This window comes from Dermochelys coriacea, chromosome 12 (assembly GCF_009764565.3).
Source record: "Dermochelys coriacea isolate rDerCor1 chromosome 12, rDerCor1.pri.v4, whole genome shotgun sequence".
Classification (NCBI taxonomy): Eukaryota; Metazoa; Chordata; order Testudines; family Dermochelyidae; genus Dermochelys; species Dermochelys coriacea.
Genome location: NC_050079.1, coordinates 23,870,994 through 23,888,668, shown reverse-complemented (window position 1 = coordinate 23,888,668; position 17,675 = coordinate 23,870,994). Strand labels below are relative to the sequence as shown.

Sequence of the window (17,675 nt, the reverse complement as noted above, 5' to 3'; positions counted from 1 at the left end):
CCTAGTTGTAAAAGCTGCTTCCTGTACTGCGATGGCCTGAATAGGAATTTCAAGAGAACCTTTGCTGAATTTTCACAAGGCAGATGATTTGTACTACTAAAGCAAAATCAGATAAAAGATATGCACTCCAAAATGATTAAGGAGGGCGTGACAGGTTCCCCCCCCTTCTTCCGGGGTGCCACCTGCAACTGGAGTACCACTGAGCCTGCCTGATCCACCAGCCTGGGCTCCCTTTCACCCTGTAATGTTGTGACAAGCTGCAGACACACTCCCGGTCTCACACTTTCACCAGCACACAGGTAGGGACACACCCAGCTGCAGAAACACAGAGACGCATGAGAAGGCTCAGCTAAGGAATTGCCCAGTACTCAAGTGCTCACCCCCTCTAGAGGATAAACCCAAAATTATACCATCTTGCGCTGCACAGAGAACTATACAGCATAAACTCATGACATTCATCCCCTCCCTCAATGTGGTGAGAGATATGCAATAGCTTTTTGCTCCCCAGTTATGAATTCCACACACTGGGTTTTAGACAAAACAAAAACAAATTTATTAACTACAAAAGATGAACTTTAAGGGATAGCAAACAGATCAAAGCAGATTACCCAGCAAATAAAACAAAAATGCAATCTAAGCTTAAAATACTAAAGAAAATGGTTACAAGTAGCAACTTTTTATCCTAAATGCAGATTGTAGAGATTCTTGAAGGCCAGCTGCTCTTGCCTGCAGCTTAAAAAGCAAACATATTTGCTGATTGTTGAACCTGTCTCTGCTGAGTCTAAAAAATAAACTATGGAAGGGAAAAGAGAAATCATGAAAAGGTACGCAGCTAAGGAAAATCAATACAGACATATGAGAGGAAAATATTAAAACAAAGCGCTCAAGGGGAATGCCCTTGGGAGACAAATCTCCTTCATCCATATGTAGAACAGGGCACTGTTTTATTGGAAGCTACTGAATAACAGGTTTAAAATAAACTGGCCCAGATTGCAATGATTTTGTTTACCATAACTACTTGCAATTGTAATTTCATCCCTTAGGGATTCTTGGTGTACCCCAACTATCCTATGTTGTAATGCTGCTCTTGCTGACAGTCAGAACTGAAGATAAAAGGAAATACAGCTAGTTTAATACAGCACACAGGGTTTTTTTTCTAAAATCCAAAAAACTTATTGAATCAAGAAAAGTGACAACGTCAGTTTGCCCCTTCCACACCTTTTTATGAGAATATTAGGGAAGGAGCATGTCTGGTCGTTAAAGCAACGAAATCTGAACACCTGGATTCTATTCTCCACTTTGCTATGGCCATGCTATGCGACTCTGAGCAAGTCACTTACCCTGCCTATTTCTCAGTCTCCTCATATGTACAATGGGGATAATACTGCAAGCCTTCTAGCTTACTGTATGCATTAATAGTTGTAAAGTGCTTAGAGATCTTAAAATGAAATGTTGTGCATAAGATGCAAAGTAATAGTCGCATGAGTCACTTTAAGTCAGAAGAGCAGCTAACAGAACGCCACTAGCCATCACCTTCAGCCCCCAATTAAAACCTCTCCAACGCATCATCAAGGATCTACAACCTCTCGTGAAGGACGACCCATCACTCTCACAGATCTTGGGAGACAGGCCAGTCCTTGCTTACAGACAGCCCCCCAATCTGAAGCAAATACTCACCAGCAACCACACACCACACAACAGAACCACTAACCCAGGAACCTATCCTTGCAACAAAGCCCGTTGCCAACTCTGTCCACATATCTATTCAGGGGACACCATCATAGGGCCTAATCACATTAGCCACACTATCAGAGGCTCGTTCACCTGCGCATCTATCAATGTGATATATGCCATCATGTGCCAGCAATGCCCCTCTACCATGTACATTGGTCAAACTGGACAGTCTCTACGTAAAAGAATGAATGGACACAAATCAGACGTCAAGAATTATAACATTCAAAAACCAGTTGGAGAACACTTCAATCTCTCGGTCACTCGATTACAGACCTAAGAGTGGCTATCCTTCAACAAAAAAGCTTCAAAACCAGACTCCAACAAGAGACTGCTGAATTGGAATTAATTTGCAAACTGGATACAATTAATTTAGGCTTGAATAGAGACTGGGAATGGATGAGTCATTACACAAAGTAAAACTATTTCCCCATGTTATTTCTCCCCCCCACCCCACCCCGTTCCTCAGATGTTCTTGTTAACTGCTGGAAATAGCATACCTTGCTTGTCACCATGAAAGGTTTTCCTCCTTCCCCCTCCCCCCCGCTAATGGTGATGGCTCATCTTAAGTGATCACTCTCCTTACAGTGTGTACCATTGTTTCATGTTCTCTGTGTGTGTATATAAATCTCCCCTCTGTATTTTCCACCAAATGCATCCGATGAAGTGAGCTGTAGCTCATGAAAGCTTATGCTCAAATTAATTTGTTAGTCTCTAAGGTGCCACAAGTGCTCCTTTTCTTTTTGCGAATACAGACTAACACGGCTGCTACTCTGAAACCTATTTAAACAAAACATCTTAACCCATCTGTCACCAGTGAACCAAACTGTTCCCTTGGACATACACACAAGGCTCCCATTGTCCTCTTTGAAACTTGTACATGTGAATCTTAGGGCAGACATTGGCTCTGTGTGTTTAAATCCCATCTGATTTCTCTAGTGACAAAAACCAAACACTGCTAGCTCTTTACATAAAAACAACTCAAAACCATGTAGCTCTGCACATGTCTGACTTATGGAAACATATTACTACCATTTCCATAGTCATCCTTCCCCCATTACTTCAGAATTCTTTGTTACTGACTATGGGGGCCCCAAATCAGCCTGGAAGCTGCTAGGGGAGGGCTATCAAAATACAAACAACAGTATTTTCATTAAATAATGCCAAGGTGGATTGCAACAGATTTGTGAATAGTTACATCAGGGCTGAATTTGGCCAAGTATTTTTTTAATGAACACTTCCATATAAACCTACCTTAGATTCTTCTGCCATCTGTACACCTAAAGCAAAGTTCTATATTTCATTAGTGCATTTCCTCCTACTTTTCAACAGTCTCTGTTTACAAGCTCACTCTCCTAGTCCAGTATATTTTAATGGAGTTTGAAAGTATATAACTACTTGTGGATTCAAATGCTGGCAGGTAGGCATTTGCTTGTTTATTATAATTAGTTCCTATTTTAAACAATAGAAGAAGGAACCCTCCTATTATTCCGTCTACAGCAGATTTCTTTTTAATTGTAGAGCATCTGCAGTTGAAGAGGTTTGCAGTCCTTTTAGGCAGCTGAGCTTACAACTTAGCAGATGGTGTCAAACACAGGAGTATTAAAAACAAAAAAATGGCTTTAAAAAAAAAACCAAACAGTTCTTGGTCTGAAGTGGATACTGTGATTAGCACAGAAAACTAAAGTATTTTCACAGTATGTGAACATTAGAGTTCAAAGTATCCTTTTGTGTGTGTGTGTGTGTGTGTGTGCGCGCCCGTGCGCTCGTATGCACACGCTTCTTTTATTAAGAGTGCTTTCCCAGAAAGGGCTGAAATTATGTCATCAATGCTAACTCTTTAATGGTAATTGCTTATTTTCGGAAGTGCTAAATAACAGGAAATACTTGCTTTGCTGAATGTTAATTTAATGGAGCAGTGAAGACATGTTGAACCATCAGTTACATACAATATGACTTTGTGACATAATTACAGAAAAGGCCCCCTTTCTTTGTTTTGTTGTGAGAATCTTAAACATATCTGTGAACCTAATTTTCAAATGGGCTTTAGAAAATGAACCTATAAAATTGGTGATTGTGCCTGCCTTATCATCACTTATTGCATAATAGTTTTTGCACTAATGTGTATTTCCCTATGCAAATGGTAGGTAAGAAAGCATGCAAATAGGTTGCTGGCAAATTATTCTGGACTATTTTAAAAGACTTGTTTGAAAAACTACCTTCTGTATTTATACCCAGTGCTTAAAGTGTGTGTCTGTATTTATAACGTGGGGGGATGGAGCACTTGCAGACCAAATAAATATATAAATAAAAATACAATTGAGCCAAGCAACTCACTTTAAGCACCGCCTTACCAAAGCTGCTGCTTCCAGATTATAATAGACCCCTCCAACTTATTTCAGACCATGTTAAGCACTGTTTATGCTTTAGTTACTGCTTGGTAAAGGAGTCAGTTTCCCACTGCCACATACCAATATAATGTACATTATTGCTAACAATGTGGATGCTAGCCTGGACATCTGCAAGGGGTTATTAACCAGATCTTTGAGTAAACAGGAAAATCAAGTATACCATGTTCAGTTCTGCCATCTGTGGATTTTTCTCCTTATGTGACTACTGAGAATGGCCTTAGATCAGACACGAGTCTGAACAATAACCTGAAATTCAAACTCTCCCAACTATGAATGTAAGATGGGAAGTAGTTTTGTAGCCTAGTCCCCAGATATAAACCACCCCTCTACAGTAATCCAAAATTGGGAGCTGTACAGTTTCCCTAAAATGGATCATATCTTGCTGACATCATAAGATTTCTGCCAACTAAAGCAGGTATCTCACAGGAAAAACTCAAGATTTTGTTGTCTTCAGACATGAGTCCTAACATTCGTTCAACCTTAAACTCAAACCCTACCCTAATCCAAGTCTCATGTCCCCATTCCCATTAAAATGTAGAGAAAGGGGCAAAATGATTGTTCAGCTTATGTGACCAAACTAGTTTCCCTGTGCCTTAGGTCCCCACCTACCAAATGGGAATCACAGTACTTCCCTACCTCACGGCAGTACTATAAGGATAAGTGCATTAAAAAAATTGTGAGGGACCCAGATACTACAGTAATGGGGCTATCTCACTACCTAAGATACCTAAATAGACTACATGATATCTTTTAAATGATAGGATCCTCCTGACTTGCAATTATATTTCACCAAGCATCAATCACAAATTTCTTAGCACAAAAACTCTATAATTTTTACAATTCTTTTAGACACAACTTCATATTAGCATATTACACAAGCTCTTATAATTCATTTCAGCAAAGCAATCTGTTATCTCAACAGAACATTACAAATCATACCTAATTGTTATCATATCTCCATGATCTCCTTGGATGTACCAGCTGCAGTTTATGGCTGGAGGATAGTTTAGTGGCCAGGAAGGACTATAGATGACTCCACGTCTCTCTGTGTGCTGTTCCAGTTTTCCACTGCAAGCAGCTGTCAACCAAGAAAATGATTACAGATAACTTAAGAGTCAACAATTGTATCCTTTTATTGCTTTCTCTCTCCTACCCTGATCTTTATCACCTGGCTTTAAATGCAGGCGAGCAGACATCTCACAAAATAGGATCAACAGCCCTGCATGAATCTGCCAAAAAGATACGATCAATAATCCTGCATGGATCTGCCAAGAGAATATAATGATGAAAAAACTGTCTTACTTACTTACCAGCTTCCCAGAGACTGGGTATGCCACTCAGCAACTGGAGGCGATCCATATTCAACATGAAAAATATAGAGCCTTACTTTTCAATAGTAAGTTCCTGAAAAACTGTTTATTCTCCTAACCAAATCACAAGCCTCGAGAGTTTTAATTTTTAAAAAGAGTTCTCAGATACAGAAAAGAAGTGAAAGAGACAAAATTAGATCCCGATTTCAAATACTCCCAAAGTTTAGTGTTTAGAACCAATGCATTGGTTCAAGCACATCTCTGCGTTAAACCATCTGCTCAGAGAGACTATTCGTTTTCTGGGAATAATATCAATGGAATTTTTTCTGTTCCTTGAATGGTTATGCAGGATAACATACTACAGCTGGCTGCCTGACTTTCTTTCTTTCAACTTAGTCAGTACAGATACTGATAGTGAAGGTCTGTAATACAAACCTATGCTTTTATACAGTCCAGGCCTGATTTTAATGTCACTTACAATATTCTAATTTTATACAAGTATGATTCCACTGACAATTCTCCTAATTTATCCTGAGTAACAGAAACTGCTAGGGGCTGAACACCTTTGAAAATGTGGCAGTTTTAGTTAGGTGCCCAAATGGAAGCCAAGTTCTTATGAAAATGTTTTAGTCATGCTTCAAGTATATGGTTCTATTTCACTCCATTTGCACAACTGAGCTACACTGGTCCATTGCATATTCTAATTTTCATTCAATAGCACAATGTTTGGGTTCAGAACTCTGATATGGATTGTTAATTTAACAAGGCATAGATGTTTTTGTAAATTGCTTGAATATTTTATCCCTATACTTAAAAAGAAACAGAAGGAAAGACATAAATAAATGAGAAAATGGGTGAGGATATCTAACTTGGGGTTAGGTTTGGTTGTTTTGTAAAGTGGGGGAGGGGAAGGCTAATTTGGTGGTTAACCCACTGCAGCAGGAATCAAGAGTCCTGAGTCTTCCTGTATGACTTTGGGCAAATCACTCCAGACTCAATCCTATCAGGTGTGTAGCACCCTTAATTCTCATTACTTCAAGAGGAAGTAAGAGTGATTGACAGGTCAAAGAACACCCATTCATACCTGATTTTCTAATAATTAGGCACAGAAAAGGTGTGCTAAGTGGAAAACATAAATGCATTTGCAATATGGTCAACCATACATTTAAATGGCCATTTTCACGTACAAATACCTATTTGCATGCAGTCATAGTTAGTATGCATGCAAATTAGACATGCAGTTACAACAAGATTTGTATCCTTAACTTTTAGAAAATCAGGTTCTGAATCACTCAACTTCAGTTTTCTCTTCTGTAAAAATCTGTGATAACACTTACCTACTCCATCAGGATGCTATGAGATTTAAATGGCTAGGGGTCTCTATTCAGCAATCTTTACCCCCACAAAACTCCTGAGGAATCCTGAGCAAGGACTACTGATGTCAATGAGAGGTTTCTGGAGAGAGGTGCAAGAGTAGGAAAGCTAAATACAGCCCAATGTTTTCAAAGCACTTTCAGATACTCATATAGAGGACATTATAGGAATGCCAATTATTAAATTAGGGACCACAAATACATCTAATTTGCAAATATCCAATTCAATAGCAGAGGAAAGTGAAATGTTCCAAGAACAAATGGCCAAAGTTTTTCTGATGGGAAAATATTCTCAGTATAGTATGAGAGGGAAACTATGTGAAATGTAATACTTAGTCTGAACGGTCTCTGTTAGATTTGGAAATATTTTCAGAGCTATTTTAGAATCAAGAATAAGCATTTTATGATTTGCTCTTAACAGCAGAATATTTTACCTTTTGATGGGAGCCTAATTTCTCATAGCCTAGAAGTTTACAAGGAGAAAAAGGATGCCCAAATCTTGGATTTCCTTGTGCATATGTACATTCAAAACATACCGTCAACATGCTTTAAATCATGGGCTAACAGGTTATTTCTGGAAATCTACCACCACAGAAAAGTTACTTTTAAATTCATACTCTACAGTTTAATATGGAGTAAGCACTACGTATTGTATTTTAAGTGTGGGCCCCATGAATATAAAAACCATTAGGCAGATAGCTTACCTAAGGCATAAGATATAAAAACTTTACTGTCAACTTGTAAATAGCAAACACACCAAGACATCTAGCTTACATTAATAGTTTTCAATTACACATTTTTGCAATATAAAAATTCCACAATGAATTTTATAACAAGAAAACGTTAGCTGCTCACACTTCTAAAAATAAAGCGGTCTCAAAGAGCCCTCCCAGTGAGACTGCTCATAGGCAGAAATTGAGAAGTGGATGCAACTGTAATGAAAATAAGATCCACATGATCTTCCCACCAAAGCTCTCAAGTTCTCTCATTACACATATTGCTACAGACTGTACTTAGAATTTTAAATCTGTTCTTCCTCCACAATCATCACTGTATAAATGCATCATGGGCAGAACTAAAACGATAAGAGGTAAGCCTGCAAAGATCAGATCTCCTAACTGCTGCAACTAAAACTTTATAAACATTAGGTCCTTTTGAAAAAGGCTCTTCAGCACACTGAGCAGGGAACTAAAACCACTGGTTATACGTTCTTGTCCTAAGGCTTCCACCAACAGTAATACTATCATCCTTACACTAATTATTGGGTTTTGTATTAGCAATGGATACATTATGACTACGGAACAATAGGATACAGAGATCTTGGCCATGCAAACTTATTTCAATCCTGATTTTGAAAAAAAAATCACACAGACACACGGGTGATTGAGTGACTGATGTCACAATGCTCTCCCATTAATCTGTATTTTTAAGATCAAGAAAAAAAATTGCATTTTCAAGTATATTCCGTTTTCATAATTTTAAGATGGAGCAGTATCTAGAGTGATCATACTAGAGTGCCCTTGAGTAACAGATGCTTCAAACAGTTAAACTTTTTTGATATTAGAAAGTACATGCAGTAGATTTGATGCGGTATGAGATTTTAGTTTTTCAGGTGTGTTTTTCTAGTTAATTCTGCATCACTGCTATCAGCAACACCCTAAAAGAACTATATACAATGCTAACTAAATAACTCATTTGAAAATGTATGTGGGCAGAAACGGATGCAAGAGAAACAAAGCTTTGCCAATTTAGGCAGTTTATCTGATAACATCCACTGGTGCTAGTTACCTTATAATGGCTTTCTTCCTCTAACAGAGCAAGAATACTCTGTCTGGGCATTGCTGTTCTTATTGAAATTCCTAATCTGAATGGACAATAGTTAAATATCAAAAAGAAAAGGAGGACTTGTGGCACCTTAGAGACTAACAAATTTATTTGAGCATAAGCTTTCGTGAGCATCCGATGAAGTGAGCTGTAGCTCACGAAAGCTTATGCTCAAATAAATGTATTAGTCTCTAAGATGCCACAAGTCCTCCTTTTCTTTTTGCGGATACAAGCACGGCTGCTACTCTGAAACCTTAAATATCAAAGTTATCCTTTTGTTGTTTCCTATTAAAATAAAAAATATGTTTGTGTCAAAGACAGTTAGAGAACCACTGACACATTAAGGCAAACTGAAAAAGTACTATTATGTTTACCCAAATCTCATTTAACTGGCACGTGCTTTTGATGTATCTCATTTCCCATCAGTGCTCATTACCCTGTCTCCTTCCAAGTCAGTTGCCTCCTCCTCTTTCTTCCTTTCTTCACTATGCACTATCTCTGCTGTGAAATAGTAGGGAGCTATTTATACATGGTGAGCTGTTCAAGGTCTGCTTTCCAATCTGCTGTTTTTACCTTTTATAAAGAATGTTTTAACTAAAATAAATGAATAAATATATATTTTTAAAATCTCAATACCTTTTTACTGAAAGCCTTAAATGTTGGTAACAGAACAGTCACATCAAATGTTTTTAAGTTTGCGTTCAGTTCGAAACAAGTTCACGGTGCTTTCTCTGTTAGAGTGATAACCTGAAAGAGCGCCACTAGGGAGTGAAGGACAGAGAGTGGAAGCAGACAGAGTGCGAGGGAGAGTGATACCAATGTAAAGAGAAAAGGAGTGCCACAGAATAGTAGTAGAATAAGCCACCTCATATGCCACTTGTTCAGTTACATAATTATAACACCAAGATTTGGAAGGGATTGTGATGTCAATAAATTAAGACCCAATCATGCAGTCTATACAAAGACAAAACATCCACTGATGATAACAGATGTTTAAGTATTACACGAATGGACTCTAATTCAAGAACAGATTGATGGAGAGACAGTGATTATTGGAGTATATTTACAGGGCTTGTTACAAAGATAACTGAAGTCAAAACATAGCATCTGAAGTCTGGATACAGTATTATGGTTTTTAAAGTTTACTTTAGCATGACAGTGTTACTATTTCTTAAGGGAAAATAAATTAAAGCATCTTCAAATTATGAAAACATCTAAGTGAAAAGGGAAAGCTCTAAGGAGAAAGAAATTCTGGACAACTCTGCAGGTATTATCAGTAACATTACTGGTAGCTGTTTCAAACGACTGTTCAAAAGCTGTTTTTCCTCAATCTTTTAAGCAAATTCTGAACAAGAGTGAGAACAGAGTTTATAAAAAGCTAAGCGCAGCCTACATTTCCTGCCTTTAAGATTAGCCAATCAGAACAGTACATCACAGAGAATGGTAAGCCCTAGATAACAGTACATTATTTTCAGAAATGCTGTATTTAAAAACAACACCAATAGTTAGGACAACAATATTTAATCTTTTATATTTTTATATCTTTTTAAAAAACTGTATACAAATTCTTTACGCAATGAGCGTATGCCATGAGCGATCTGGGCTCAGAGAGCTTCTCTCAAACAGAAACACATCTTAATAATGCCCTCTGTATGGAATATTGAATCAAATCTCTAGTGGATTCTTATTACTGATCAAATGGAATGTAAACAGACACAAGGTCTGCTGGCCAGATAAACTGCGTCACAGAGTGCTTTCCTTGCTACCAAATGTTCATGAGGAAGATTCCAATGCACTGTACCATGTTCCTATCAATTTCTCCCTTGTGTTTGTGATAGCCATTATAGATAGAGGAATCAATCCACCCACATTCTCAGAGGTAAGACACAAACTGCAACCCCTAGATCAGCAAAAGCAACTGAATCAGAAGAGAGATTCAACAAAATGGGAAGGCAGGAGTGTTTGCAAAACTGACTTACATTGGGGATTCAGCCATGGAAGGGAAGTTTTAACATAAAACTGGCAGAGAATGATTCCTCAAATGCTCTGGGAACCTGGCCATGCCCATTCCTTGTTATGACCCTCCCTCACCATGAGCATAAATTTTACAGCTGTACAGGCCTACTCTCCCCTCCCCACAAAACCCAGGCACAGAAGAAGTTGCATGTGATTTACTCCACTACAATGCCCCCGTAGATTCACTTTCCACCATTCCTGTTGCACTGCCAGAAGACAGAATAACCCATGGCAGAACCAAGCCCGGAAACTTTAAGAGTTACAGTATCTCAACATTCTTCATGAAACAAAACGCATCTACCTCTGCCAACTTCTAACCAGAAACACCATTTTTAAAATGGCAATGCAAAGACCTCTTCAATTAAACTAAATCAACAAGAAGCAGTGCAATTCTGAATGGAGTAATCTGACCTCACATTCAATATAGATTTCAGAGTAGCAGCCATGTTAGTCTATATTCGCAAAAAGAAAAGAAGTACTTGTGGCACCTTAGAGTCTAACAAATTTATTGGAGCGTAAGCTTTTGTGAGCTACAGTTCACTTCATTGGATGCATTCGGTGGAAAATAGAGTGGGGAGATTTATATACACACACACAGAGAACATGAAACAATGGGTTTTATCATACACACTGTAAGGAGAGTGATCACTTAAGATGAGCTATTACCAGCGGGGGGGAGGAGGAAAATCTTTTATGGTTTTATGATGGTGTCCCCTGAATAGATATGTGGACAGAGCTGGCAACGGGCTTTGTTGCAAGGATAGGTTCCTGGGTTAGTAGTTCTGTTGTGTGGTTGCTGGTGAGTATTTGCTTCAGGTTGGGGGGGGGCTGTCCTTACTCCCTTCCTTGGGACTGGCCTGTCTGTAAGCAAGGACAGCCCCCGCAACCTGAAGAAAATACTCACCAGCAACCACATATCTATTCAGGGGACACCATCATAGGGCCTAATCACATCAGCCACACTATCAGAGGCTCATTCACCTGCGCATCTACCAATGTGATATATGCCATCATGTGCCAGCAATGCCCCTCTGCCACGTACATTGGTCAAATTGGACAGTCTCTATGTAAAAGAATAAATGGACACAATTCAGACGTCAAGAATTATAACATTCAAAAACCAGTCGGAGAACACTTCAATCTCTCCGGTCACTCGATTACAGACCTGAGAGTGGCTATCCTTCAACAAAAATCTTCAAAAACAGACTCCAAGAGAGACTGCTGAATTGAAATTAATTTGCAAACTGGATACAATTAATTTAGGCTTGAATAGAGACTGGGAGTGGATGGGTCATTACACAAAGTAAACCTATTTCCCCATGTTATTTCTCCCCGCTCTGTTCCTCAGACGTTCTTGTTAAGTGCTGGAAATGGCCCACCTTGATTATCACCATAAAAGGTTTTCCTCCTCTCCCCCACCCCCACTGGTAATAGCGCATCTTAAGTGATCACTCTCTTTACAGTGTGTATGATAAAACCCATTGTTTCATGTTCTCTGTGAGTGTATATATATCTCCCCACTGTATTTTCCACCGAATGCATCCGATGAAGTGAGCTGTAGCTCACGAAAGCTTATGCTCAAATAAATTTGTTAGTCTCTAAGGTGCCACAAGTACTCCTTTTCTTTTTGCGAATACAGACTAACACGGCTGCTACTCTGAAACCTATTGTTTAACAGTACAATTAAAACTGTAATTAATTGCAATTAATTTTTTTAATCATAATTAATATTTTTTAGTTAATCGCATGAGTTAACTGCGATTAATCGACAGCTCTAATACACACACATCTGAATTTCATGGCTTCCCATTTTCTACAAAAACATGACACTGTTCAATGGAGTGTTATTGTAGCTGTGTTGGTCCCAGGATAGGAGAGAGACAAGGTGGGTGAGGTAATGTCTTTCACTGGACCAACTTCTCTTGGTGGATCAATGTTCAGGCTACATATAAGATGGGATACTGGAGCGTTCAACTTTATATTTAGCTTGAACACTCTGGTTAACTTCCCCAGACCTGAAGAAGACCGCTGTGAAACTCAAAAGCTTGTCCCTTCCACTAGTAGAAGTTGGTCCAATAAAATATAGTATCTTACTCTTTTGTCTCTCTCATACTCTGTTTAAGAATTTTTTTCCCTGAAAATATTGATGTGTATTTGCAAACATAACCTCAGGTTTTGTCTAGGACAGCGATATTGATTTTGGTGAAATATTACACTCATGTAGAGATTTAAAAACAGAGGAACTTTCTAAAAATCCATTGTTAAACGTCTCTGATAAAGTCATCCGGTTTCAGCAACAGCTTTATCTGCATGGGGGGAAAATGGCATCATCATCAAAATAATAAAACTCAAATGCTTGGAGGAAATAAGATAAATGTGTCTTACCTAATGAGGTAACAGCACTTTCTATTTTCCCACTTAAGAAGAGATTCACTGTGTAAGATACAAAAAATAGTATTCATTACAGAGTCCGTTGGCTTGAGGTGGCAGTTAATAATTTACTCTTTCTAAGCATTTGCAGTGATACTGCATTCATATGTTCTGCATTCTTCAAACAAGAACTTTGCTTATCTATGGTGAGAGTTCACATAATCTGCTATTCTTCTGCTATCCAGAAAACAGAATGTTAGTTGAATGTCTGTCAAATATGCTATGAAGAGAATCAATTGCCAATCTACTTTAAGTTATCTTCTACTGGTTATTTATTGGGGGAGGAGGAAGTGCAATTACACTAAAACATGTATGATAACAGTTGGTCACTTCACTGGTTTCAATTTTGGAAATTAATTATTATGATTATTATTTTTATAATTATTTTTATGCCCCACTATGTAAAGCAAAGTTTATTCCTTATCAACAAATATCACCCTGCAGAAGAAGCTGCAAAAGCCAACGCACCCAGTTTGGCTTATTCAATGCCATTAAAAGGAGGGTTTTGTGGGGGGGGGTTTCTTTAAAGAGTGCTAATCACGAGGGATATGGAGATACCTGCCACCATCTCATTGCAAATTACTCCCCAAGCAATCTTCATATTCTAAAGTCTCACTTCATGGAGGAAATGTTTCAGAATACAGCATCAGAAAGAGTGATTCACTAGAACAGTCATTACCAGAAGGTCTCCCACAATGTAGCAAGGGATACAACAACAGACTGACATGGAAGTAAATGAGACACCTGCCTCATGAATAAGGGCGGTTTCACTAGTCCTGACGAACCATTTGGACAGTCTTCTATAATCCATGTAAAATGCCTAGATACTATGGTGACAAGTGCATTAGAAACAATGAAAAATAACTTAGATATGATCAGAAACTAAAATGTAAAAACAACACCAGGAAGAGCAGGACTGACTCCCTTCTCCTCTGACAGTCACTTGGGATGCCGTACCTAATTATTATTATTTGTACTGCAGCAGTACCTAGGGACTTTAGCCCTGGAGCAGGGCCACACTGAGCTAGGTGCTATTCAAATACAGAATAAAAAGATGGTCCTTGCTCAGAAGAGCTTACAACAGAATTAAAACTAGCACAACAGAAATATTAAGTACCTATCATAGGGGGCTGGAAAGTCCAGAAAATGGGATATGCTGCTAAGGGTATGTCTACACTGCGTATAAAAACCCGCGGTTGGCCACTGCCAGCTGACTCGGGCTACCAGAGGTCGGGCTGTGGGACTGTTTCACTGGAGTGTAGACTTCCGGGCTCAGGCTGCAGCCCAAGCCCAGAAATCTACATGCCAGTGAAACAGCCCCGCAACCCAACCCCCATAAGCCCAAGTCAGTTGGTTTGGGCCAGCTGCAAGTGTCTAATTGCACTCTAGACATACCCTTAGTTGCCAGTTCAAATCCAGTTCTGGTCACCACTGACTGAAACTTATCCCAGTATGATAGCAGTTCAGTGTCCTGTGTCAAACAGTGGAGATTTTTTGAACAGGAATCCACACAAAAAGACCACTGATGTTGGCATTAATTGGAACACTTCTTCCTTGCAATCTAAAGTCCAAAAGCTAAATAGACTTTCACTGACCTCAGCTGACCACTCACCACCTCAATGGAGAGATCCCTAATAACTGAAGATAGCAAGTGGCTCTAACAGATTACTAATCACACAAAACTGCAATTGTTGAATTGGTGATATTACGATGAACACAACCAGGAGAAGGTTGGTGCAGAGGGAGTGAAGAACTGAAGCAGTAAAATGATCTTCTGTAATTTCTAAATGGCTAAAAAGGATTGCATATTGTAGTAAAAAATGTGAGCAGGAGGGCAATTGAGTAACGATGTTTGTGTATTCTGTGTTAGAAATAAAGCTGCAGATTTGTATTAATAACCATTATTAACACTATCTTCAAACTACTTTAATAGCATTAATTTTATTATGTAATTGACACACAGTAACGTATGTAATGCTGTGTAATTATTTCATTAGTTTCACAGTGTTAGCTTACTCTTGATATGTTGGTAAGTATATCTTAGGGCAATACTCTAATACTGTATTAAAACTCACTGATGCTCAGCTCCAATATGCCACTCGGTCTGGCTCTTCCCAGCTAGCTCTCACTCAGTCATACTCCTATCCAATCAGATCTGCCAGCACCATCCACGGATCAGTTCTTCTCCCCACATCACACAACCTTGTTCAGATTTTCCTCGTCTTCATAGGTCAGAGTACTTCCCTGCTTTTCATGAAATGTGCTCTCTCTCCTAGACATGTTTTCATAAGGGACCTAGTCTACGAAGCACAGAGAAACTCATAGGCTGGGTTGGGAAAGGAGCAGACTTAATGGCAAGTTGAAGATACACTGCAACTGAGTGGGCAGTGACTAACTGCCAATTTCAGGAAAAAGCTGACAGACTTAGAGATTTAGCTCAAACTACTTAGTGACAGAACAGTAAGTTACCGTACAGAAATCCTAACCCTCCCTAATGTTCCAGATGCTGATAACAGAGCACTGGCACATAAGCATGTCTGTTACTGGGCTGCAGACTTAGATTCTCAAAGGTATTCAGGCTTCTAATTTCCACTGAAATCAATGGAAGGTAGGAACCTAAGTACCTTTGAGGTCTGGGCCTACGCCCTTTGAGACCATACCCTTTTAAGACTAGGTGTTTCTGGGAGTTGTAACCTGCAGACAGTGCGCGAGATGGAGATGGTTAATGTGACTGCCTGCTGGAGACACTATAAAAAATGAACCTAGTTGGTCTTCAAAGATGGGGATTAAGATAAATTTTTGAAGGAAATCCCTTGGATAGGACCTAGCAGAAGGCCTAAATCTCTAGCAAAGACTACCCAAAAAGAAGGGTGTGCCCTCAACTTTCCCAGCTTGCTGAATGCTAGGAAGGACTCTGGTGGCTGAGACCAAGAGTTCGGAGTTGCTTTCCTTTCATTTCAAATTAAGTCAGCGTTGTAAATAGGGCCTTGGACTGAACTGTAGTTAGAGTTTTATTTTACCTTCCCCAGATGGAAAATCAGTCCATGACTTCCCATGTCCTTTCCCTTCTCATTGACAGGACTATAGCAAGTCAAACTGCCTTCCGTTAGGTCCTAGCTGTGCAAGCTTCCATGCTCTCACCAATGTTAGAGGCCCAGAAGAAAACAAACATCTGTACTGGCCCTTTGGTCTCCCCACAGCCCTGGAATCCTTAAAGGTATGGATATAGAACATAAACTGCAATTAAAATAGAGCATCGAAAGCTCAGTGGAATCACGGGATGAAACAGGAGAGCTGGGAAAAACAAGGAGTCACAGTTTTCCTAGTCCACAGTAAGAGGCTTGTTCTGCATGCAGTAAGTTTATTGTATAGTCCATTTTGGTGCTTTAGAGCTTAGTCTTGTGAGGTGCTGAACATCTGCAACTTCCACTGAGCTCTGCCTTTCAGGATGAGGCCTTTGGGTTGGAAAATAGCTCTCATCAACTTCTGCTTTGATTGCTTTGACACCAATAACTTTGCACCTCTTGTACAAAACCAAAAATATTCTCGACAGAAGTTGATCATCATTTAACTCAAAGTGGTAACCATGATGGCTATATGTCTACATAGCAGCTGGGAGGTGCGATTCCCAGCTGGGATGAACATTCATTTGGCAACTCTGCTCCAGCTAGTGCACTAAAAATAGCAGTGTGGCCAGGGCAGCATGCCTCAAGTTAGCTGCCTGAGTACATAGCATGGGGTTCAGCGGGATTGTACAATGCATTTTTACAATTAGTATTGTTTATTATTAAGGATTCTTGGAAGTCAATATTAGTTCATTATAAGCAAAGAAGGTCCTTTTCAAAGTGCTTTTTATTTTGATAGGCCATCATAGTTCAAATATCTGCCAAGATATCTAGGTGTCATAACAGTTCAGAATGTGGGGTCAGTTACCTGGGCATGGGAAGGCAGCCCTGTGGGCACCCTGAGCACAGGCAGGCAGCCTGGGCACGGGCAGACAGCCCTATAGGCGTTCTGGGCATTGACGGACACAGAGGCACCTTGGGCACTAGCAGCCAACTATGCACAAAAGCATCTGAAACAAGTAACAATATGTATTTTGCATTTGAATTCCCATACATTAAAACTCGCTGTGAAGTAGAGATTAGAGCAGTTGCTCCAGGCAGGAGGAAGGGAGGGGAACAGAAGATGATTGGGGAATAAGTGAAACTGGATTTTTCATCCTACCACTATTAAACTATCAACTGAGATGAGAACTCTGGCCAAGTGGTGGTTGGGCAGGAACCTCTAACAGGCCTATAAATAACTGCTGCACAATAAGTGCTACCCTCAATGTGTCTCAATAGTTAGACCAGGGTATGGACTATGAAAAAGAGAGAAATTATCCAAATACGGGTAAACTTTCTAATCATTATGTAAGGTTACAGTCATGGTTTCAAAGTCAAGGGAAATCACAGTTAAACCCCTACTGAAATTTTACATCTGTGCCCTTTTACACCAAGTTTGAGTGCACAGTAAGTTATTTTACAGAGATGTTATAAACCACTGGGAAGAAAGAGTTAAAACAGAAACTGTAATAG

General features: G+C 39.3%; 1 protein-coding gene across 3 annotated transcripts in view; it reads right to left on the bottom strand.

Moving 5' to 3' along the window:
- LRP3 (LDL receptor related protein 3) overlaps positions 1-17,675 on the bottom strand; it is a 48,212-nt gene that overhangs the window by 13,551 nt on the left and 16,986 nt on the right. For 2 of the 3 annotated variants that reach the window (XM_043494979.1, XM_038368383.2), the window contains 2 exons: positions 13,051-13,098; positions 5,082-5,220 (listed from right to left, as the gene is read on the bottom strand). In XM_043494979.1, the coding sequence (XP_043350914.1) occupies positions 5,082-5,220; positions 13,051-13,098 (187 nt within the window). The remainder of the gene's footprint in view (positions 1-5,081; positions 5,221-13,050; positions 13,099-17,675) is intronic. The other variant, XM_043494977.1, reaches the window with a different exon arrangement.